This window comes from Vidua chalybeata, chromosome 3 (assembly GCF_026979565.1).
Source record: "Vidua chalybeata isolate OUT-0048 chromosome 3, bVidCha1 merged haplotype, whole genome shotgun sequence".
In the NCBI taxonomy this organism is placed as follows: Eukaryota; Metazoa; Chordata; class Aves; order Passeriformes; family Viduidae; genus Vidua; species Vidua chalybeata.
In genome coordinates this window covers 110673869-110699089 of record NC_071532.1, presented here as the reverse complement: position 1 = coordinate 110699089, position 25221 = coordinate 110673869, and the positions used below count along the sequence as shown (strand labels likewise).

Genomic DNA, 25221 nt, shown 5'->3' with positions numbered 1-25221 from the left:
GAGAAGATCCAGGGCATATTTAGGTGATCAGAACCAACAGGGCTCCCTGGTACACGTTCACCCACAGGATAAGAGAGCTCCAACAGCTCTCACAGACTGGAAGTTCCCAAATCCTTATTTCAGCTCCCAGTGACCTGCAGTGAAATTCCACAACTTCCAAGAGCACAAGGAACAAGTTGTCACACACTACAGCGTATTCCAGAAATTTCCACTCCATTTCAAGCCCCATCTTTTCCTTAAAACCAGAGATTTCCAAGAACTTGGGACCAACAAGGCAATACATTCATTTGTGCTTTTCCAGATGTTATTTTTTCCATATCTGGATATGTTGGTCATGTCACAGTTATTTTATCCACTGACAGAGCTGGTCTGTGCTGTGCAAGTGCAAAATGCTAATGAACACATAAATAAAATAAAAATGGGTTCAAACCTGGATCTCATTACCCAAAGTCAGGGGAAAGGTCTTCTCATCAAATATTTATCACTGTTCAGGCCACCTCTGAATCTTTTGCAGCTGCTCAGCCTTTCCCAATTTTTGTGAAAACAAGGCCAGATTGTGGAGATTTCCCAGTTGCTACTGAATGTCCAATTTTATTTTCTATATTTGTGGATCTTTCACAAAATCGTTTAGGTTGGAGAAGACCTCTGAGAGCATCGAGTCCAACCTCTGACCTTACAGGTCAAGCAAAATTCTTCTTTGTGATGCACATTTCCTACCAAAAAATTAAAATACTGGAGTTCCCTATCTCCAAAGAAGTTACATCATGATAATCCACAAAAACAGGGATTAAATTTTCTCTTATTTCCTCACAGTTCAAGCACAGCACTTCAAGTAGAAAAAAACACATCGGCAGAAGACATTTGGATATTTTGTTATAAGGGATAATAAACAAGGAAATAAGAGAAAGGAGAAGATTCTTGTTTACCTGGGTCTTGGCACTCTTCTGCCTTCTCCCAAAAATGCAGGACAGGTCCTGTTCAGTGCGGGATGAGAGATCCTTACCTGGAAGGGGTAAAGAGAGGGAAAAACCCCAAAACCTTCACATCTGAGGATGCATTTTGGTAAGAGTGTGACCCACAGACAGAGAGAAATTCCTCTTGGAGATAAACAAAAATCAGGAAGTCCAGGTCGGATGGGGCTTAGAGTAACCTGGGATAGTGGAAGGTGTCCCTGCCGTGGCAGGCGGTTGGAATTAGATGAACTGTAAGGTCTCTTCAATCCCAAACCATGCTGTGGTTCTATGCTGAGGCCACTAAATGAAGGTACACAAGAGGAAATGTGTGTGCATTGGGATCTTTGGATTCTCACAAGGATTCCCCATTTCTGACAGAATTAGGGAGTTAAGCTACTCCACACAATGAAAAAAAATCCATTTTTACTCAGTGGGGACTTTTCTCTGATTTCTGATGTTGCTCTTGAAAAGCAAAACCTCCACCTCTGCCACACACTGGGTTAGTCCAACTCAAAACCATTTAAAGGTGAAGCAAAGATTTCCAGGAGGGCCATTATTGCCATCTGATTGTTGTGTGGTGAGCCAGATATCAGACATGAGCAAGGAGAGGGAAGCAGAGAGTGTGATGTAATATTCAGAGATACAGCCAAAAGTTTAGCCAATTCCACAGTGCAGGAGTTGCTGAGTTGTCCACTGCCTCTGTCAGAAAATTGTTTTGGAAAAAGTCAGCAAAAGTTAAAGAAACAAAATTAACCCAGACAGGTCAACTTGTTAAGACTTTGCTGGGGTCTCAATCACCTGAAAATCAGTGACCTCAAATTGAATCTTGTAATGGCCAAAAAAACCCAAAACAAAACAAAAATCCCCAAATCTGACTTCTTTTTCCTGGGATCCTTAACTGTCCCTGGAGGGTAAAGAGATGCATCAGCCTAGAGCAGTAAGTGTTCCCCAGCTTCCTGTTGCCTCACTGCTTCAAAATGGCTTTGTCCAAGAAAGCTGGAAGAGACTGGGGCTGTTCTCAGCTTTCTCTTGGCCAAGACTTGGAATGTGACACCTAAAATTCTCCTGCTCCTGTTTTCAGGCTACGCTTCCTTTCCATGCCTCCCTCTGGACATATCCCCTATTTTTTCTCTAACAGAAAATCAGCTCAGCTGACAGCCCCAATCTCCTGTAGCATCACTGGGGAGCAGCTACTAGAAAAGCAGCTGAAATCAGTGTTTTAATCTGAGCTTGGGGTGTATTTCCCAGATCCAGGGGTGGCTGTTCCTCCAGCAGAGAGGCTCCAAACCAGCCCCAGGAGCGGAAGCTGCGTTTGGTGCCGTCGCTGTTCCCTTCTCCCGCTTTTGTGTGAGCTTGTCTTGTTTAGTCTGAAAGGAAGCAGGACTGGACTTCAACAACAAGGGCCACGACAACACAAGCCTTTCTCAAGTAAGTTTTCCTCTTTCCCTGAAAAAGGACAATTTCCCTGTGTCAGGCCACAGAGGGTACAAGCAAATGAAGGGCTGCCTTGTGGAAACGAGACCAAACACATCAGCGATATTGTGAATATAAAAGCTTTGAGCAGTATTTTACATGATCAAAAGACACTTCTTTTTTCCTCTATATTTAGTAAAAGGTTAAATCCAAATCAAAATAAATCCTCTTTACTCAAAAAGGCCATGGCCTCTGTACTTGCAAGCCCTGAACCAATTTAATTGCTTAATGTCATAAAGTGGCAGGCTCATGTTAACAGCTTGGACTTCAAGGTCTAATTATTTCACCAAAAAATCCCAAACCCTGATATGAAAATCTGGCCTCCATTCAGATATCAATTAGCTCTGTTTTAGCAGAGGCATTTGCTGTCAGAAAACATTACACAGAGCTTTCAGTTTAATAAATCAGCCATTAGTGGAAACTGATCCTATCCATGCCCTGAAACGGGCACACACCGTGTGAAAGGGGAACAGAGCAAAAGAGAAAGGACTGACCAACTGTCAAGGGACAGAACCTAAGCTGACTAAAATAATGTCATCACTCTAAGAAAGAAAGAAATTACTAAACTCTACAAATTCTTGACAGTTTTCTGGCTGCCCTAATTTATCCCATAAAGCACCTGGTCAATATAAGAGGGCTTTCCTCTTCCTTCATGCAGGTTTGATCTGATCCCTGATCTCATCCACATGATCTCTGAGCAGGGGTTACTGGGGATTGCAGGGGTTAGTGCCACGCAGATGCCCAAGTCACTCCCATCTCACCTTTGCCTTCTGCTCCCATCCCTGCCCACGCCCCGACCGCTAAGAATATTCGCTGCTCCTTTATTCAGTTCCTTCAACAATTCCCTAGGGAATTGTTTTATTCCCAACATCAGCAGCCTAAGGCCACCCAAAATTGCCCAAAATAAAGAGGAACAGCCCATTAGAGCTTTAAGCAAGTAGCTGCAGGGGGTGTTTTTAAACCCAGGTTTTACTTGCCAAATTTAGACTCCACAAGGCAACAGATCACCTTGAGCAGGGTTTGTTCTAATCTTGGCCAGGGCTTATGAAACAACAAAATTCCTCTTACCTTTGGCAAACTTCATATAATGGACACGTTTCTTGGAAGATTTGGATTTTTCTTCAAGGCTGAATGTCTTTTTCTGCTTTTTCACTGAGGACTCTAAAAAAAACAAACCCCAAGCAAACAGGGTCCAGTTCTGTTCGAGGCACTTAAGCACCAAATTCAAACATCAGTGTAATTAACTTTCTCAAAATCCAGTCAACAACATATCATAAAGTATTACTGAAGAAAGCACTCTAAATTTTGTCTGAAATATGTCAATGCTTGATTTTTTTTGCCCCATTCCCTTTCTTTCCCATCTCCAATCCAATGTAATTTGAAAAGGCAGATACAGGTACTCCAGGCCAAAGGCAAGTCCGTGTCTGTGGTAAGAGAATAATAATAGCGCTGTTTTTCATAGAGTATCTCCAGCACCAGAGTCTGAGAAAGATGCAAGAAATAGTAGGAAATAAAATACTGATTGAGCAGAAAGAAAAAGGGGGGAACCCCCCTCAAACAGAATTTTCATTTCTAACTCTACACAAAATACCTTTATTTGGACATAAGCTGATACATCTGTGTAAGGAAACTGAATGGTGACAAAGCTTTTCTGTCCCTAAGGCCAGCTAGAACAAATTGTCACATCCCTATTATCTCATTTTCCAGGCTTCCAGAAGAGGGACTGCATCTAAACAGTCCTCTGGGAATGGTTTCTGGGGTTGGCTCAGTCCCAGAGTCACTCAGCAGTACTCTGGGAGACTGTGAGCAGGTTAAGGCCACATGAAGTTAAAGCTCACTATTTAATAGCACAGTTCCTCTGCTGTGGCAGGTTATTTTGGGGGTACAAATGTTCTCTTTGCAGTCACAGAATCTGTTAATTTACAAAACATTGCCAGAAAGAGAGAACTAACCTGTTGTACAGTTAATTACTGCCTTACTAGTCCTGAAAAGAGGCACCACAGGAGTCTCTGCTCTGTAACTCCACAGAAGGTTACTATGGTGAGGTGTTTTTTTCCTGCCTGTGGGATGGGTAGGGAAATCACCTCATACCCCAAGGGCCAAGTTGAGTCACCTTTTTCATATGATCCCACCCTGGAAAGCTCTGCTGCCCAAGCTTTTCTGGCACTGGAATTACAGCACTTCCCTGTTTGATAGGCAGTGCCACCTGATGAAACCCTGAGCTGAAACTGAAATCCTCAGCCTGCAGTGCGAGAGCTGAGGGCCAGCAGGCTGAGATTCACTCTCTCACTCCCACACTAATGGGAAGAGAAAGGACCAGCAAATCCAGTTTTAAACAAAAAAAAAAATCCTCAATAAAAAGGATCTGTGGGGAAAGTAAGGATCACAACTAAAATATCCTGACAGACATGCAGCACTTTGAGCCTGGTTTCCAACCTCCTGGTAGCAAAAGGAGCATTACACAGCAAAAGGTTTCCACAGAGCCTTCCTCCTCCGCGTTATTCCAACAGAGAAAGGGGCAGCAGCACCGCCTCGTGCCTGCAGGGAGGAATTTCACTACAGAACGTGCTGGCACTTGCAGTGGGTAGGGAAATACATCCCCGTGTCTTCCAGGGACTGGAAAATCCTCTGACAAACTGAGCAAGCGCTGCAGGAATATTAATGTGCTGTTTAAAAAGCACATTAAAAAAGCACATTTAGCATTTAAAAAGCACATTTAGTTGGGGCAATAAAGCCACCAAAGTGGCATTTCTGCAGCAAATCTGATAAAGGTGGATGTGCCAAAGCACTGCCGGGGTGTTGTTCCCACTTTTTATCCATGGAAAGGGATAGTCACCATCACTGAGTATCCCAGCAAAAGAGCCAGGAATTATAGAATGGTTTGGGTGGGAAAAGACCATGGAGTCCCAACTCCCTTCCATTATCCCAGGTTGCCCCAAGCCCCATCCAACCTGGCCATGGACACTTCCAGGGATCCACAGCTTCTCTGGACAACCTGTGCCAGGGCCTCACCACCAGCGGATGACTTTCTTCCTAATATTTAATCTAATCTAAACCTGCCCTCACTCAGTGCTCAGCTAGGAAAAAAAAAAAAAAGGAAAAGACAGCTAAAGTTACAGACACTGAGGGTATCTGAATGTTGGCATCAACCCCCATGGGGCCCTTCCTTTCCAACCTCTAATTGCAATCCAGCTCTGGCAACTGCACCGGTTCTTTAAGAACAATGAAGTTTTTCAGCTGACTTTTAATGCAGTTTGAAACTGGAGGGTGGCCAATAATGTTACATTTGCTCCTGCAGCACAGCTGCAGGCAGAGTTTTTTCCTGGATGAGTTTTGCCAGCTTCAACAATTGCCAAAAAAACAAGTTTCAGAGCGATGCCTTTCTGTAAATCACCAAATGTGACTCTGACCTGGAATTTCCAAAGGTGCACCCAAATTTGTTCTCCGTGATTGAAACTTGTCCCACCTCCTAAAAGGACCAAAAGAACTGAGTGAAACAGGGAGAAATAAGAGTTCTCAAGGGTCACTTTGCATGAGGTGACCCGGGGAGGAGAGCAGAGCTTTGGGCCAAGCCTTGCTCCCTGAACCTGCCTCTGCTGACTCACCGTGGCCCTGGGCAAGTCATTTCGGCTCTCTGCTCATCAGTCTGCAGGTTTCCCACCAGTTACACCTCCCTGATCTTCCCAGGGCTCAAGTTGCAACTTGGGCAGGATTTAGTTCTGAAGAGAGACAGGAACTTGTGGAATTTCCCCATGAAATGATCTCCTACCTCTCCAGGAGCTGAGTGACAGCAGCGAGTCCTGGGTGGCCTCATGATTTCACAAGGACAGCTTGCATAACAAGTTAAAAAAGGTGTTTTGAGGCATCAGGCTCAAAAATTTGATCCTAGCACTCCAGGATTAGAAAACTTCCTTGCTAAGTGATTTTCCTCCTCTTCTTTCTGCATTTTCTCTCCTAGAAAAACTTCAGTGCTCAAAGGTCAAGAATGAGTGAAGAGTTGCTAAATTCACTAATCTGGCAATTCTGCCCCAGCAGCACAAGGACAGGCTGTGTCCAAACAGGAGCCCTTGGTTTAACAACACTCCAGAGAGGTGTTCAGATACAAAACCAGAGTTTAAACTACATTTAACTAAAGGAGAAATGATAAATCACTTCATAAACCAATTCTTTCTCTAAGCTCACACCACAACTTCCTAACTTCATTTTCACAAAGCAAGGTCAGTTTGTAAGAAGCTTTTCAAAAATAGAAGACTTCAAAAATAGCCCTTTTGGGAAAGCTTCCCCACTTGTGTGCTCAACACCAGGGCTACAAAAATCACTTTATGCCACACTCAAAGCAGAGATGTAGAACTCTGAGGCAAAAGCTACAGAGCAGCTCTCCAAGGACAGGAAAAGGAGGTATTTAAGAAGCCACTGGAGCATGGAAGCCAAGTGTGACAGTTCATCAGCAAAAGGAAGGCAAAGCATTGCAGTGCTGAGTGATTATTGTGAGCCTTCAGACAGATTTTGGGTGCTTTATAAAGAAAGAAATGTTCCTCTAGGTACAACCCAGGGAAAGTGTCCCAGATATTGTGATCCTGGATGAAATAAACATTTCATCAGGTTAAACATTTTATGTTTTCTTTCCACAAGAAAAAGCCTTTCTTTGAGTGCTGAGAGCGAAACTGATCCACTAATCCATGCTCATGGATGGCAAGACATCCTTTGGCTCCCAGTGATTTTGGGGAAGGAGGTCTCAACCCTATCCAAAATATTATTTGCATCACAAACTGGGCCTCAGGAACTTTTTCAAGACACAGAATGGAAACTCTGCTGAGCTTCCAGCATCTGATTGAGCCAAGCATGAACCTACCTGTTTCACCCTGTCCATGGCAGTTATTCAGCTCAGCCAGAAGCTGGTTGAAGTCATCCTGATGAGCAATCCAGTTGTCCTGTAAATATCACCCACATGAATACAAGGCAGAAGTCTTCAGAACTAACACAAAGCAGATATTAAGTTTTACAAAACAGATACTAAGACTCTTAGAAGTAAATGAATTGGATCTATCCAATCCTTGTCCGTGGGAGGGACCCCGGGAAGCTCCAGAGGTGGTAACACCAACCACAGCTCCTACAGCCATCCCAAACTGAAATTAAATTAAAAGGGCTGTCTTGGAAATCCTAAACAATCCTGTTTGGTACACGCTACAACCAGCTGTGACTACAGTTTTCACTAATATTCCACTCAAATAATTGTGCTTCTGCTGAAATGGGATCCATTCCCTGCCCTGGGTCTAGTGCTCACCTCATGATTGATGGTAGCTCCTAATCCCAGCACGTCGTTTTTCACCTTAACCCTGATGTGTTCTGGATTTCCTTGCTCCTGAGCCCCGAGACCCTAAGGAGGATTTGAGGGTAAAAATGTAAGGATTTCACAACAGCAATTAGAGCTTTTGGACTGTGAGACAGTTCACAAGGAAATACAGCAAGAAATCACAACTTCCTGTTTGTTTACCTGCTTGTAGCTGAATTCATTCACAGGCATTACCACACAGCACACAAAGTTTTTTAAATTCGCTACTTAAGCCTCCAGCAAAGCATTATAAACACTAAAATAGCAACAACATTAAGTAGTTGGGTGATTAATCAGGAAGCCACCTGACATTCCAAAGCAAGCCCAAATTGTTTACAGTTTTCAAACAAGACTCTACATAAGAAGAAGGTGCCTCACCCCACAGATGTCTCTGTCACTGGGAAGGGTAATGGGAATGAGGCAGATCCACATGGAACACACAATCCAAACCAAATTTATACGGAAGGAGAGCAGGGAGGGGCAGGGGAGAAGCAGACTGGAGCCAGCAGGACATTCACAACTCCTTCCACCTCATAACTGGATGAAAATATTGGAGCAAACAACTTTGGGGTTGTATAATATGAAGCAATATCCAGGTTCAGGGTTATCATTCTCAACTGTATGGTCAAGGCTAAAAAATTAAAAGGCAAAGCTTTGGGTTTAAAACTTTGTTCCTGGTATTTAGCTGCTTTTTGCCTCATCTGTCACAGATCATCAGCCAAATGTGTTACAATTAATAAACATTTATATGGTGCTGCAGTGGAGAGAAGCCCTGCAGACACAGCCTGAAATATGGAATATTTGAAGGGATGAGGCCTATTTGGAAAAGGCTGTTGCTGTTACAAGCAAAGAGTTTATTTGGTCAATGGGGTGGAAAATTTGCCTTGAAACTTCTGACCAAAAAGTGTGGAAGCAAGCAGGACACTTGGCCACACATCCTTCCCTGACCCAATTCCAGTACAACCATTCACAGGACTGGTGTTAAGCAGCCTAATTTCACTGCCCAGATGGGCTTTTGCCCCTTAATTTGATCAAGGGAAAGTTCCATTTGTCCAAGTTTGTAACAAAATGGAGACATAAATCCTTCTTGTACAACTGTTGGCAAGAAGATCCGGTATCTCGAATGGGAAACGTTGTGAGACAACTGAGGCAACGGTTTAAATCCAAAATTAAGGTTTAAGGCATTTACAGAATTGAGAATGATCCTAATTTTATGCCTTTTAAGGAAAGTCTGGAAGAGGAAATCTAGAAGAATAATTAAAAGTAGTGGGGTTTTTTGTGGGGATTCTTGTCACTAAACACCCTGATGTGCAGCCTTTGCTGAGGCACCTCTGTGCAAATAAACCTGCAGTTTGCAGGTGTCTGTGCTGACCTGGAGGTTTTTATTAGTGCCAGAAATCAGTTCCCTCACCCACAGGTCCTGGCTGGAGCTGGGAAGGGACACAGCTCACAGCATTTTGGGGATTCAATGAACAGATCAGGAAAAAAATCTTAAAGCCAGGTGCAAGACTGAAGCAGGTCCTGGAGTTGCTTTAAAGAGTATCAAAAGCAAGAAGAGAACTAAGGGTTTAAAGGCAGCTTAAAACCTTTAACCTGATTAAATGTTCCAGCTCCTGCTCTCACGTGGGAATTTAGATTGTCAAAGAATGGAGAGAAACTGGAAAGCAGCAGAGGCACAAACAAGACTTTGTAACAAAGTGTAGAAATCTATCACTGCTCAAATTCCCTGTGCACTTAAGAGAATAAATCAAGACTGACCCCTGGCAGTTTTAGACCCTTCAGCTACACAGTTCTCCTTTAGATCCTACCTTTCCTTTGGACCAGCCCATCTTTTCCAGCATCTTCTGGCCAAATTTGGAGTCATCGTTGCTCCAAGCGCTGTTCCGTGGATCCACGGACCACTTCTGCTTTCTCCGGGCTGCAGCAGGAAGGGAAAATTCAAACAGGCTCTACTGGCATTCCCAGAGAGTTTTTGGTATTGAATCACTTCATCAAACCTCTTCATTGCAAAAAAAAAACCAAAAAACCCCAGAACTTATGCCAGACTCAATATATTTTGGGGATTAATTTTAATAAATGAAAAAACACAACAACAACAATAAAAGCCCGGTGAAAATATTAATTATTAATGGGAAGATGCCAAAGTAGGATTGCTACGGAAGTTGCTGTCCCTTAGGATGGGCTGCAGTTCAGGGAAGGCTTTGAGGATTACAATTTAGGTGTGATTTCCGTATTTATTCCAATTTTGTTTTACATCTGGCTTCAACACGGACTCTACGGAGGAGGAGATTAGGATGCTGCTTTCCCAGCTCTGGACAAAATCAATTCTCCAGGCTTCCCTTTAACCAGAACCCAGATTTTGATATCTGGCTTCCTAACAAAAGCCAAATGAAAAATCCAATGTAAGTGATCAGAGAAAGGGAATGACAGAATAGAAAACTGTGGGATTTCAGCTTTTGGATTTCTCAAAAATGGTTTATGGGGGAAATGAAAAGCTGCCAGAAATTATTGCAGGAGTTAAGAGATCCAAAGAAGAATCAAGGCTCCCTTGTCCTATGTGGATTCCTAAAGAAATTACAGATTCCCAGACCCACATGTTCCCTTTCCCACCAGGAACAGCTTCCTTGAAATCAAGGAAGAGCAGCCAGCCCGGTTAACCAGTCACTTGAAGTGTGCACCTAAGCCCAGGCAGGAAGAGAACCTAAATAAACAAGACAAACAAAGAATGGGAGACAGGAAGATCACAAACTTCATTAAACACCATGGGAAATGCTGGATCAAAAATGACCGGTTAACCCAAGGCCACACAAGGCAGGGAGAAGCCAAATCCAATGAGGTGTTTTCAATGTAATCAGGAAGTCATCATTCCCTAAAAGACAAGATTTGGGATGTGGGCCAGAGGGACTGAATATTACAGGGATGTTTGACTCATTTTTTGCCCAGTTTTGTTTCATTTTTAAGGAACTAAGACTGTCAGAATTCAAGGTGGGAGTTTTTTTTAACACACTTCCGAAACTTTGAAGCTCCAAACAGTCCCTAAACAGTTTTTACAGTGGGTTGAAGGCCCGAGGGCTGTGAGGGGAATCCAACCTTTGCCTGGTTCACTTCTCTACAGGAAACAACTGATTAACCTCAGAGGCTGTGGCTGCCCCTGGATCCCTGCAAGTGTCCAAGTCCAGGCTGGATGGGACTTGGAGCCACCTGGGATTGTGGAAGGTGTCCCTGCCCATAGCAGGGGGTGGAATGGGATGAACTTTAAAGTCCCTTCCACCCCAAACCACCCTGAGATTCTGTGATTATTCCCACCAGGAAACTGAGAGCAGCAACTCCTCCAAGCCCTGCCTGTGGTGCCAAGAAAAGATGGAGAACCAGCACTGCGGTCTGTGATTTTAAACTTCCAAATAACCTGGGATTCCCTGCTGCCCCATGGAGAACCACAGGGCTCAGCCTGGAGAAAAGGAGGCTCAGGAGGGACCTTCTGGCTCTGCACAACTCCCTGACAGGAGGGGAAAGCCAGGGGGGTCAGGATCTTTTCCAAGGGAAAAGGGACAGGCGGAGAGGAAATGGCCTCAAGTTGTGCCAGGGGATGTTTAGATTCAACATCAGGGAAAAAATTTTTCATGAAAAAGGTGACAGACACTGGAAGAGCCTGCCCAGGGCAGTGGTGGAGTCCCCATCCCTGAAAGGACTTCAAAGCCCTGTGGATGTGGCACTTGGGGACATGGCTCAGTGGTGGCCTTGGCAATGCTGGGGGATCCTTGGACTTGGTGGTCTTGGAGATCTTTTCCAACCTCTGTGATTCTGGTTCAAGGACTCCAGCAGATCTTATGTTCCCCAGCTGAGCAGCTGCCCTTTTTTTCTATCACAGCTTCAAAAGTGAATTTCTATGGTTTTTCCTGAATATCTCTCCCTGTGGAGAAGCCCCTGAGATGTTTTGTTCCCAGGAAGCTGTTGGTAACAAAGCACAAGGGCATCAAACATAATTATTTCTTGAAATTAAGAGATATTCCCTTTCACAGCACTTTCAATCTAAGTATTGCAACCTCCTTAGCTACACTGTGGGATTAATCTTCATGTTTCTGCCAGGTTAACATACTCTGATTTTTAAACAGGGTGAGTTAGATGCAGGAAAAAAACCCAAACAAACTTGCTTTCATCTTTACAGAAGTATTTAAGAAAGACGGGAACAGTTCCATGCCATTTACAGAAAACATAAAATCATCCTCCCTTTCCAAACAAACAACAAAATCCACTAATTAGCTAATAATTTACCAGAAATGTAAATTTGTTTACTGATGTCTTTAGAGTGGGAGAGGAAACCAGGTACAAGATTCAGTTCCTAATTTAACACCAATTTTCTGGGCTTCTTCAAAAATGATGCCACAGACAGCGATGGAACTCTGGGAGAGCAGCACCATCCAGTGGAGAAAATCCTCATTTCTTTCGGGAATCACGGAATCACCAAGGTTGGAAAATACCTCCAAGATCACCGGGTCCATCCATACCCCAGCACTGCCAAGGCCACCACTGAACCCACGTCCCCAAGTGTCACATCCACATGGATTTTAAATCCCTCCAGAGACAGGGACTCCTCCACTGCCCTGGGCAGCTTTTCCAGGGCTGGACAACTCAACTCCTTCACTCAGATATTCTATGATCTGGAAAAGATCCATTACTAATCCCTTTTCCAAGATGAATTCTATGCCTGGAGCATGTTTTTAATTATAATTTCTGAAATTTCCCATCCAAACCCCTCCTGTGGGCCCAGAGATGATCTGGGGGGCACAGGAAGGACAAAGCTCTGGAGCCAGCCTGGGAGAGCTGGGGGTGTTCTCCTGGAAAAGAGAAGGATCCAGGGAGACCTCAGAGCCCCTTCCAGTGCCTAAAGGGGCTCCAGGAGAGCTGGAGAGAGACTTGGGACAGGGGATGGAGGGACAGGACACAGGGAATGGCTGCCCACTGCCAGAGGGCAGGGATAGATGGGATATTGGGAAGGAGTTCCTGGAGTTCCTCCTGAGGGTGGGGAGGCCCTGGCACAGGGTGCACAGAGAAGCTGTGGCTGCCCGTGGATCCCTGGGAGGGCCCAAGGCCAGGCTGAAAAGGGCTTGGAGCAGCCTGGGGTAGTGGAAGTTGTCCCTGCCCCTGGCAGGGGGTGGAACTGGATGAGCTTTAAGGTGCCTTCCACTCCAAATGAGTCCATTATTGACATGTCAAATTAAAATAATTAATAAATTCTGGGAAAAAAAAAATGAAACCAAAGTTTACACCGAAAATACCTAAAAATTTCCATTTGCAAATGCAGATTTGTTTCCCTAAAATCAGATCTTTATTTCCTACTGTACACCATATTTGTTATTTGTATTGTCCATATTTCCTGCAGCCCAGCAAAGAAATTCACCAGACCCTGGACTCTTGGTCAAGGGTGTGCTGTCAGAAATGAGAAGCCCAACTTCTCAATCCCCTCAGAGGCAAAACTGAAGCTCTTTGTTTCCAATATCAGGGAAGCTTAAACAAAATTCACAGAATTATGGAATATCCTGAGCTGGAAGGGACCCACCAGGATCACTCAGTCCAACCCCTGGCCCTGCACAGACACCCCAAAAATCCCACCCTGTGCATCCCTGAGAGCGTTGTCCAAACATTCCTGAAGCTTTGGCAGCTTTGGGAATGTCACCATTCCCTGGGGAGCTGTTCCAGTGCCCGACACTTTCTGGGGAAGAACCTTTCCCTGATCTCCAACCCAAACCTGGCACAGCCCCAGCTGTTCCCTGGCTCCTGTCACTGGGAGCAGAGATTGGAGCTGTCCCTCAGGAGAAGCAGCCCCAGTGAGCTCTGACTGTGGGAAATGCAGAGATAGAGATGGATACAGAGTTTGATTTAAGGCCCTGGAGAAGCCTTGAAGCTTTAGAATAGAGTGGTGAAACAGACACGAAATAAGAATAAGGGTTTGTAGTTTAAGCAGAAATATGTTTTAAGCAAGTAGACATAGGCCTCATATAAGTGAACAAATATACTGAGCAAGAAAACAACTCAAGTTTAACGATAGAACTCGTTATAGAGTTGATAAGAAGTAGATCAGCAGTAACTCATGTAGAGTTACATGACTGGATAGAAAAAGATAAATTGGGGTACATCAAGTAAAATGTAGCAATTAGCGACTGAGTATGAAGATGCCAGCGAACTTCGTGGAAGCAGCTGACTGAGTAAGAAATCCGAAATCTGGACAATAAATGCCTTAGAAAAGGCATTGCAACTAGAATTGTAACAGCTTCTGATGTGATGGGTGTGAATGTCACAACCTCACAGCCTCACCCTTCCATGACTGATTTTGCAATAAACCATCTTTTAAACTCTTCACTCGGCCCCGTCTTTCTGCAGCCCCAACACGTGACCCCAGCCCCCTCCTGAACACAGCCAGTGCCCTCGGTCACTGCTCATTCAGTCCCTCCAGAGCCTTCCCCACCTCCAAATCCTCCTCTGGAGAGTCCCTAAAAGCGGGAGATTGGCACAGGCTGAGCTCAGCTCCAGCACTGCCCCAGAAATGACCCAAGCACCGAACCCAGCACCCACACCCGGCCCTGCCACGTCCCCACAGCATCCCCAGCACCCAAAACACAGCTCTGCCACGTCCCCTCAGGGTCCCCAACACCAAAACCCGGCCCTGCCCCGTCCCCTCAGTGTCCCAAACACCCACACCCAGCCCTGCCCCGTCCCCTCAGTGTCCCCAGCACTCAACACCCTCTGCCACATCCCCTCAGTGTCCCCAGCACCCACACCCAGCCCTGCCACGTCCCCTCAGCATCCCCAGCACCCAAAACACAGCTCTGCCACGTCCCCTCAGTGTCCCCAGTACCCACACCTGGCTCTGCCACGTCCCCTCAGTGTCCCCAGCACCCACACCCTGGGTGTCCCCAGCACCCACACCCCCGAGCTGGAGGTGTCTCCCCTCAAACACACGGCCAGAGATGGCCCCGAGCCACTGACAGGACCGGCTGTCCCTAAAGGTGTCCAAGGGACGTTCCCAGCGCTCCTGCCGTGCCTGGGACACGACAGACCCCACCAAGAGGCCCCCTGCACCAGTGTCCCCCCGGAACCCCTTCCTGGCCCTCCCAGCCTCCAGGCCCCACCTTTTCCTTAACCCTGGGACCCCCCGATGCCCCCTCCTGCCTTTGCCAGGCCCCAGATCCTCCGGTTTTCACCCCCCGGGACCCCTGAAGCGCCTCCTCTGCCTCAGCCCAGGTCTCCCAGCCCCCCTTTTCCTTGGCCCTAGGAACCCCCACATTCCCATTCCGGCCTTTCTCGGACCCGAATCCCCTCATTCTTCAACACCGGGGACCTCCTGAGCCCCTTCTGTCGCCCCGGCCTGGGTTTCCAGCTCTCAGACCTCCCATTTTCCCAGACACTGGGCCCCTCCGGACCCTCATTCCTGCCCTTCCCAGCTCCCCAGCTCACCGGGAGCCCCTGAACCCTTTTCCCGGCCCATGACCCCCTTCCCCTGACTCAGAGAACCCAATTTCCTGGACAGAGGGGCCCCTCATCCCACCTCTCCCAGTCCCTGCACTCCCCTTTCCTTAACTCTGGAACCCCCCGAACTCCTTTATCCGGCCCTGGGACCCCTCCGCACCCATCGGGAGGGGCAGCGCGGCCCGGACCCCTCAGGCAGGGCTGTGGGGAGGGTCTGAGGCAGCTCCCGGGGCACCGGCTCGTCCCCATTCCCGCGGCATTCCCGCCGGGATCGGCACTCACGCTCCGCCAGCATCGCCATCTTGGGGGCCTCCCTCCCTGCTAGGGGACTTTCATGACCTCCGGCTCATAAAAAGGGCGGCGAGAATAGCGCCTGATTAAAAAAAGTTTTAAAACAGGCGAGCGCGGCGGCCACCAAAGGGAAACTAAAGAAATGAAAAGAAAGTTTGCAAATTTGCTAAAATTCTAATAAATGTCTCAAAACGCGTCTCGGTTGTGTGCCAGCTGTTTCCGAGCAGGGGGAAGGGGATGAGCAGTGCTCGCTGTGTGTGGTTGGAAATAAGGGGCACGAGCAGGGTGAATATTCCAGGGAATTTTGGGTGTGGATGTCTCTCGATTTCCCCAAATCTCGCTGTCGTGAGAGGGAACTGGGGGCAGATACACAGAGGCATCTTGAGAAACATCCCCTTCCTGCCTTTCTGTGAAATGGGGGTGGGGGGGGGGACACAAAATAGTTTTTCCTTTTTGCCACAAATTGTATTTGAGGAGTGAAGTGAGGAGTGAAGCAACCCCTCCGATGAGTTGCTGAATCAAAGCACTTCTATATCGGAAGCTTTTTTTTTTTTTTTTTTTTTGTAGTTACGTTTTGAGCCCTTGATCTTTTATATTTTCTGTGATTTTTAGCACCTCTTCAGTTGTTTTATTTGAAGATCAGCACCCAAAATATGACTGAGTTCTTCAGGCAGCTTCCTCTGGCTCCCCTCTTGCCTGCATTTTGCATCTAAGTGCAATATTTTGTTCTGTAATATCCTTTTTATAGAGGGATAGAGGTTTTATATTCTGTGTTCGTGACAATTCTGTCTTTTACCCTTTACTGTGTCAGTATTTGTGTCTTTCCATGTTGTTGTGCTCTTCTGAATTGTGGATATTTGGTGTTTCTCCTTCTCCTTCCCAGCTGGAGCCACCTGGAAGTGCCCCAGGTGTCCTCAATACCTTGAGTGAGGTTGATAATGGGAGGATTGAGCCCAGAATCACAGGATGGGTCAGGATGGAAGGGACCAGGGTCAAGTTGGAATAGTTCCTCTGGTGCCACCTCCCTGCTCCAGCAGGGCACAGGGTTGTGTCCAGACAGTTCTGGAATATCCCCAGTGACTCCACAGCCTCTCTGGACAATCTGTTCAGTGCTCGGTCACTGCACAGGAAATTTCTTCCTCATGTCCAGGTGGAACTCACTGGGATCAGTTCCTGCCCGTTCCTCTGGTGCCATTGCTGGGTCCCTGGAGCAGAGCCTGGGCCCTGCTCTGACCTCCCTGCACACAGGGACACCCAGGGCTGAGGGCCCCTCTCAGCTCTGTCTCCTCTGGAGGCTGAACAGCCCCAGCTCCCTCAGCCTTTCCTTGTCAGGGAGGTGCTCCAGGCCCTCCATCATCCTTGTTGCTGGGCCTGCTCCAGGGGCTCCGTGTCCCTCCTGTCCTGAGGAGCCCAGAGCTGGACACAGCACCCCAGATGTGCCTCACAGGGCTGAGCAGAGGGACAGGATCGCTCCCTGACCTGCTGGAAATGCTCTCCTTGTGAACTCCTGGATCCCTTTGGCCTTCTTTGCCCTCTGGGCACTGCTGGTCAAGGACACCTTCCACTATCCCAGGCTGCTCCAAGCCTTGTCCAAACTGGTCTTGGACACTGCCAGGGATCCAGGGCCAGCCACAGCTTCTCTGGGCACCCTGTGCCAGGGCCTCCCTACCCTCAGAGCCAGGAATTCCCTCCCAATATCCCATCTATCCCTGCCCTCTGGCAGTGGGAAGCCATTCCCTGTGTCCTGTCCCTCCATCCCTTGTCCCAAGCCCCTCTCCAGCTCTCCTGGGGACTCCCTTCAGGTACTGGGAGCCCACAATTAGGTCACCCCAAAGCTTCTCTTCTCCAGGCAGGGCAAGCCAAATTCCCTCAGCCTTTCCTCACAGAGAGGATCAGGACAGATTTCCCACTGCTCTTTCTCCATCCACTCTCCCGTCTGGATGGCAGCTGGGTTACAGCTCCCCAGCTCAGCTTTTCCCACTGCTTTGCCTCTGTGCCTTTGGATTGATGTTACAGTTCCCTGTTTGCTTTGGGAACACAGTGCAAGACAGTTTTTAAAATATTTTTTTGGTCTTTTGTTCATAGACAAAGCAAACAAACATTTTATCTGTGTCTGTTCCTCTCTAAGACCCCTTCTGTCTGTCAGCAAAGTTACATTGGTACGGTGGAGCTTTATCCTGGCAAATCTCTAAATTTATAATTAGCTTGGTGGTTTATTTTTAATAGTTCATAATCAGGTCCTATTAAACTGGCTGCTCTGGATGCCCAACTTCCTCCTTTAAACAAGGGTATTGAACTGGTCCTTTTATACATTTCTGAGGCCATATCCCACTGCCAGGAATCCTCACAGTGTTTGTTCTCCCCAGACTTTATTGCCAGTTCTCTGCACTTTCAGGTCACATTCATCAGGCTCGACTGATGTGAAAACAAATAAATACTGCCCAGACCTTCACCTTGTGGCAGAGAGATATTTTCCTGTTCAAAAGTTTCACTTAACACTTTTCTCCAGGAGGAAATCCTTGGAGATCAACCATAAGGAGCCCTCTTTCTGTGATCATAGAGTCACACAGGATCAGAAAATCATGGAATTACTAAGGTTGGAAAAGGCCTCCAAGATCACTGAGACCAACCTGTGACCAATCCCCACCTTGTCACCCAGACCAGAGCACTGAGTACCATGTCCAGACGTTCCTTGGACACCTCCAGGGATGGGGACTCCAAACCTCCCTGGGCAGCCCCTCCAATGCCTGACCACCCTTGCAGGGAAGAAATTCTTCCTGATGTCCAACCTGACCCTCCCCTGGCACAGCTTGAGGCCGTTCCCTCTCCTGTCCCTGTTCCCTGGGAGCAGAGCCTGACCCTCCTGGCTGTCGCCTCCTGTCAGGAGTTGTGCAGAGCCAGAAGGTCCCCCCTGAGCCTCCTTTTCTCCAGGCTGAGCCCCTTTCCCAGCTCCCTCAGCCCCTCCTGGTGCTCCAGCCCCTTCCCCAGCTCTGTGTCACCTCATCTGCTTTCCAGTGGTCACAGGTCACTCACCAGCGTCCTCAAAGAATCACTCAGATTGGAAAAAACTTCCAAATCCAACCATTCCCTCAGCACTGCCAAGGCCACCACTGCCCTATGTCCCCAAGTGCCACATCCACATAGCTTTTAAATCTCTCCAGGGATGGAGGCTCCAGCAGTGCCCTGGGCAGCCTGTTCCAATATTTGATCACCCTTTCAATGAAGAAATTTTCCCTCATTTCCAATATAAACCTCCTCTGTACAACTTGAGGCCATTTCTTCTTCCTTTGAGGGAGTTGTAGGAAGTCTCCTCCTCCCCTGCCACCACCACCCAGGCATTCTCTGTAATGGCCACTCTTTGCTGTCATCTGGACCTGAAATGAAAGAATTTATCCCTCCCTTATCCTTCTACCTGTATTCCCTGATCCAAGTGCCCTTCCTGGCAGTAGCAGCCATTGCCATGAATTGTACCTCTAAGATCTCTTTTACATCAATGAAATTGTGCTGTCACCCATGTGTCAAGGGTTTGGATGATCACTTGTGTGACCCATTTCACACCAGCTGAATTCTGCTGTGGTTTTCATTTTGGAGAGGTTTAAGTCTCCTGGCTGAGAGCTGAGTGTTGTATTTGATCGCTCCAATAGGGAGCAGCATTCCCCACGTTTGGAGCAGCATCGCTGTGGTATAAAGACATCACTGGAGGTGGAAAATGTGAAGTAATTTCTGTTAAAGGATGCCTTGAGGTTGAGATTTTTCTCTTATTTGGTTTTGAAACTTAATATTCGGCTGCATCAGAGCACTTCTGCCTCCAGAGCTCTCACTCCCGGCCTACAAAGAATCTCAACTGAAAACACAAAGGAGGTCATACTTGATTTAATTATTATTTAATATTTGCTTAACGGGAAGCTTGAGGTCAAGGTTCAAATTATACGACACAGTTCTTGCAAATTAGGAGTTTATAAAGCAATTAAGTCCACGAATATGCATAGGGGCAGTGAAATTAGGCAGAGAAAAGGTTCCATCTGGGGGCAATGTGTGTTTCCCCAGTTACATTCCTGACCAAAAGCTGGTGTCACAGGAAAGAAAAAAAAATATATGATTGTTCGAATATATATTTTCTGCTATGGGTGATTCCAGCCCTCTAAGAAAATAGCCTAAAATCCTGTTTCCAGTGTGCCTGGGGAGGTTGAGATGTAGCTCTGCTCTGGAAAATAAAGGGATAAAGATGCCTGGTGGGCATTCCATTCGGAGTTCTTCCTTGGAAAGAGCTGTTTCCCAAGAGCCAGCCCCACAAGGATCACCCAGGGCTCGGAGTCTGAGCAGGGAATTTTCCTCCCAACACATCCTGACTGATTGCTGTCAGCTCCAGGGTCCCTTCAGGCTTTGGGGAATTCCTCTGGTGCCGCTCCCAGGCTGAGCTGGGGTCATAGGGAAAGATCCAGCCGGGATGAACAGAGTCAGCAACACGGGAATTGAAACAGCAGGAAAGTGGAGGGGGATTGGAACCACATCTGAGCCTGAAACTCACCTTGCCCACCCCTTTTCACCTGGAGGAGACCCTTGGAAGGAGAGAATTACATCTCCCAGCTAAGGAGCAGCTCTGTGCCCTGCAGAAGGGCCCCATTCCAATGCCCCATGAACCAGGGAGATGTGAGGAGGGAGAGGTGGTCAGGAAAAGAAAAGTGGGGGGGAAAAGGAGGAGGAAAGCGAGGAAAGAAATAGGATGCGAGTCCCGTCTGTGCAACAAGTCCCCTGTGAGGCAAATCAGCCTCTGTTCTGCGATAAATGGCCTGAGGCCAGGCTGGAAATGCTTATTGAGGGAGTCCTGGGAGAGGTGTGATGGAAGCACTAGGGACAAGGACTGCCTGGAGACCTTAAAACGACAAGACAGCTTTGATTTCGAACACTGATTCGAGGGAGCACACGGATTAGAGGTGAGCTCTGGTGGGAGAAGCCGCCCATCAAGCGCCAGTCAGGGCGCAAGAGATTAACAACGTGTGACCCATGGAGCAAAGGATGTCACAACGAGTGCCTGCAGCCAGGAGACGAGGGGTTCAAAGAACAGCCACTGGGGCACTGAAGAGCACGAACAGGCTCAGGGAGAGAGGGTGCTGTTCCTGGAAGTGCTGCCAGCACAGAGCTCGGCAGTGCTGGGCAGTGGCTGGCTGGGAACGCTGGAGGGAGCGTGGCGAAAGAGGCAGCAGAGAGAAATTCTGATTATTTTCCTTCTATTCCATGAGTGCAGTGTGTTTATAGTCTTATTGATGCTCTTGTTAGTTCATCAGCATGGGCTTTATGGGATCATGGAAACATGGGATGGTTTGGATTGGAAGGGATTTTGAAGCTCATCCCATTCCACCCCAGCCATGGTCAGGGACACTTTCCACTATCCCAGATTTCTCCAGGTTCTGTCCAACCTGGCCTTGGTCTCACCTTGATGTAGGTGAGGAGGTGAGAAGCCTGTAAGAAGCATTGACAGGAGACTGAAGGCTTTGCAGGTTTCTTGTTTTCAGATTTTCCTGAAATCTGGAGAAAATTTAATGGTGAGGGTTTGGGAATAGGAAGAAAATTGATGTATCCACTTGGAGGATTGTAACTCAGGGAAAGGTCAGCTTGGAAATTTTGAGAACTGTCATGTAACAGACTTTGAATCAGTAATGATCATACTGGGAGGAAGGGTGATGGAGCCCAGGGAATCATGGAGGAGCCACTTTGCCTTCAGTCCCTGGGAAAACCCTGCAGAAGTTCTTCCATAAATGGTTCAATATTTGTGCACTGGAGGACAGCAGAGTGATGAAGAAACACCTGAATAATTCACTGGGATAATCTTCCACAAACCAACCCAAATTTTGTCTCTGACCATGATGCTGGTTTTGGTGACTAAGGGTCAAAAGGAAGCAAAACTTTTCATCTGGGCACGAGCTGATTTGGGAAAGTGGGAATGACCAAGAGGCACCAACACTGGGGGGAAATAAAAAGGAGGAAGGAGTAAAGCTAGAAAATAACAAGTGAAATTAGAACCTTTAGTAAAAAACTGTTCAAAAGAACCAATTCCCTTCTGGACCCATTACCTGTGATGGAAGAGGATGATTGCTCCCAGTCTCAGAGATGAAAAAGCCCCACAGCTGTGACAAGGTGCCCATATCTGGCCACTGCACTTCAGGAAATCAGGGATAAGCCAGGTATGGAACAGAGAGGAGAGGAAGGGACACAAGCAGATGATTCAAAAAGATGGTCTGAGGAAAAGCTTGGATGAACTGAGCTTCTTTGGTCCAGAAATGAAAAGCACACAGGAGCTCCAGCAGTGCAGGCTGCTAGGGATGGATTGGTTTCCTTGTGCACTGCCACCTGGAAAAGCAGGATCCAACATAATTGAGCATGTTGGAAAACAGGCAGGGTACAGAACACCTGGAATGGCTAAAGGGTGCTGGGATTGTCTTTTTTGATGGTCACATTTGTCATGGATGGACTGTTTGACCTGACCACAGAATGGGGAAGGGAGATAGGTGGCTGCCCAAAGGCTCCTCCAGCTCCTCCAGTTCTCCAGATTTTATCACTTTATGAGTTAATTCAGGAAGCCCTCTGAGAAGGCATCTTCCCTCAGGCCTGATGCAATGGCTTAACCACAAAACCAAACCCTGTGGTAATTGCTCCTCTGTAAAGTGCAGCTCACTCTGCAAAATAAAGTGTCCCATTTAATCCCATGAAACGGTCACTTGCTTTGCTCTAACTGAGATGGGAAAGGAAGGGAAAAAATGAAGAATTTCCTGCAGATGCTCGTTCAGATTTCAAAATTATTCCCTTTCCACCACCATTGTGTTCTTTTTCTGAGAAGCAACTGGGCAGCAAATTTCATTTGCACAATACATTTGTTGCCAGGGGTTTGAGTGTTATTTAGCACACACGTTAGATCAGAAGAAAACGGCACTTTTGTAGATACAGGAATCACTCCTCTGGTCATGAAGCACAAAAAGGAATATTGAGCAGCGCAAAAGCAATGCCAATGGCTCACTTCAACAGGACCCACAAAAAATATCAGGAAGAAACTGGTAAAATTAAACAAACCATCCCTGCCCCAGATATCTTTCCTTCTTTTTTTTTTTTTTTTTTTTTTTTTTTTTTTTTTTTTAATTTGCAAATGGTTGCAAGGAAAGTTCATTGCTTTCCACAAGGAGGAGGAAATGCCAGGCCCAGCAGAGCGTGTTTGATATATTATTCATAAGGAATTATGTGCTGAAGACTTGTCAGGATCCAGCAGCAGCGAACAGAGGTCAGCACTGAAGAAAGCAAATAGACCTGCAATGGGTTTTAAACGGTTTTAATGCAGCCAATTTCCAGCCCGTTTTATTCATCAGCCCTGGTTGTTGGGATGTTCTTGTGGCAGGATGGAGGCTCCTTCTGAAGATTTCAGAACCAGCACTGCTCGCAGTCCCAGCAGGGCTCAGCTTTGTAAACACAGCAAATTAGATTTAAGGCTTTTGAACAGAAATAAAGAGGGAAACCCACAAGGACATTGCTCACTTTTCAAAGTGGAGCTGCACTTTCAAGGCTGACCCAGTACTGTCATTTTGGGGCTGTTTGAGCAACCACTGGAAAATAAAAGAGCACTAAAAATAGCCAAGATGGGCTCATTAGCTCTTTAATTACACGTTGGTTTTCTTTTCTCTCATCTACGCTTTGTCCTGTGAGCTCCCCATTGACAGTGACTGGGGAATGGGGACATCGCTGTCATTCACTGCCAGTCCATGTCCCTGTCCCTGTCCCTTTCCCACACATTGGAAGAAAAGGATTCCCTCATGAAGCCCATGGAAGCATCACAAGCATCAAGGAATGATGCTGAGAGAGTTGGAACTGTTCATAATAGGGAAGAGAAACCTTCAGAGAGACCTCAAAGCTCATTCCAGTGCCTAAAGGGACTCCAAGAAACTGGAGAGGGACTTGGGACAAAGGATGAAGGGACAGGACACAGGGAATGGTTTCCCACTGCCAGAGGGCAGGGATAGATGGGATGTTGGGAAGGAATTCTCCTCTGTAAAGCAGGAGCTGAGCTGGAGCTTTCCTTTGCTCACCCATCGTGGAGTCAGCGAGGCAGGGAATTTATTGTGGCACACTTATCCCACAGACACTTCCAAATCCACAGCTAAAGGAAGCAGCAGCACTACCAGTGCTTGTAAATACCATTGTTTGTTTAAGGTTCTTTGGAGCTCTTGGGAAAGTGCTCAGCTTGGGTAGAAAATCTCCACTTTACTGCAACACTCATGTCCTGGCTTGTTCTAGGGAGAGAGATCACAAACAGGTAAGATGCACATGCACACATGGTCAGAGGTTTTGTAAGTTGTAGGCAGAGAATTGGAAAAATCAGTTTAATCTATTGAGGGGTACCCCTGACAAACCCTGGAGCAGTGTCCCCTTTACTGGTGGCACTCAGGAAGTGGCTGCTGCCACAGGGCAGGACAGTGCCACCCACACCAGTCCTGCTGAATCATATCCAACCCCTTCTTCACCTCCACTTGGGAATGCTCAGGTCCCACCCACAGAGCCTCCCCAGTGTCTGCTTATCCTACCAGAGAAAGCTGCTCCTGCTGTCTCACCTCACATTTCTTTTCAACCCATTTCTTGCTCCTTTTCAACCCATTTCTTTGTCCTGACTCCTTTGTTTTCTAGTCCCAGCATGCAGTTTGGCTGTGGCCATGCTGACCCACTCCATGAGTTTTCCTACAGAACCAAAGACTGGAAGAGTTTCCAGGAAATTCCCACTGAAAATCTGGTCTAGGTGGAGGCAGCTGCTACCTACCTTGTGCTGTAACATGGCAGGAGATCTCTCCTCAGGCAGGTGAGGGACAGCACAAAAACCAGCCAGGTTGTGGACTGAGCTGCAGTTGTCCTCTCCAGAAGTTGTTTGTTAGCAGCAAACCAGGGAAAATTGTTAGGGAAAGTGCTGAAATGGAAGCTGGCAGATTGATGAAAGGGAACAGGGAGCCTCTTTTGTCAGAAGGTTGTCCTGGGATGGGTGTTAGCAGGAGAGAAATAATTGCTATGTGAAGTAGCTGCTTCACTTGTTTTTTCCCCGCTCAAATAGGTGAAAGATGTTTTTTTTTCCAGGATTGCTGCTTTGCTCTGGTCCTGGTGCTGGGTGAAATCCCTTGGAAATTCTTCCCTTGGCATTTCTGCTTCCCTTCCCACCCTTAAGGAGTTCCTGGCTGTTTCTGTCTTCCCTCAGGTTCCTTCTCAGCTTCTCCTGCCTCCCCAGGGCCTCTTCAGCCTCATCCCTATATCCTACTCCTCTTCTCTCCCTTTTCCTCTATGTCCCAGCCTCAAAGACCCCATTGCAAAAGCATTTGCCTGAGGTTTGTGGCCCAGAGAGTTTGTATTTTATATGGAAAGGTGCAGGAATCTCACCACTCTTGACACATCTGGGGAGTTGAGGGCATGGAGGGGTAAGAATTTTTCATCTCAGGGCTTATCCCTCAGCACACTCTGGTGCTCCAGACCCTTCCCCAGCTCCATTCCCTTCCTTGGACACGCTCCAGCCCCTCAATGTCTCTCTTGTCAGGAGGGTCCCAGAGCTGTCCCCAGCACTGGAGGTGCCCCAGCAGTGCCAGCCCAGGGGACAGCACTTCCCTGGTTCTGCTGCCACCCCAGTGCTGGGACAGCCCAGGTGCCATTGGCTTCTTGCCCACCTGGGCACACCTGGCTCATGTCAGCAGC

General features: G+C 47.1%; 1 protein-coding gene across 2 annotated transcripts in view; it reads right to left on the bottom strand.

Annotated features, from left to right (window-relative positions):
- The window catches only part of PINX1 (PIN2 (TERF1) interacting telomerase inhibitor 1), a 63879-nt gene extending 48350 nt beyond the window's left edge, over window positions 1-15529 (bottom strand). Inside the window, exons 1-6 of one of the 2 annotated variants that reach the window (XM_053939381.1) lie at window positions 15505-15529; window positions 9567-9676; window positions 7711-7803; window positions 7279-7357; window positions 3495-3587; window positions 927-1003 (exon numbers count right to left, since the gene is read on the bottom strand). In XM_053939381.1, coding sequence (XP_053795356.1) covers window positions 927-1003; window positions 3495-3587; window positions 7279-7357; window positions 7711-7803; window positions 9567-9676; window positions 15505-15523 — 471 coding nt within the window. In that variant the 5' untranslated portion in view covers window positions 15524-15529. Of the gene's footprint in view, window positions 1-926; window positions 1004-3494; window positions 3588-7278; window positions 7358-7710; window positions 7804-9566; window positions 9677-15382; window positions 15469-15504 lie in introns of those variants that run through there. The other variant, XM_053939382.1, reaches the window with a different exon arrangement.
- Between the last annotated feature and the right edge of the window lie 9692 nt (window positions 15530-25221).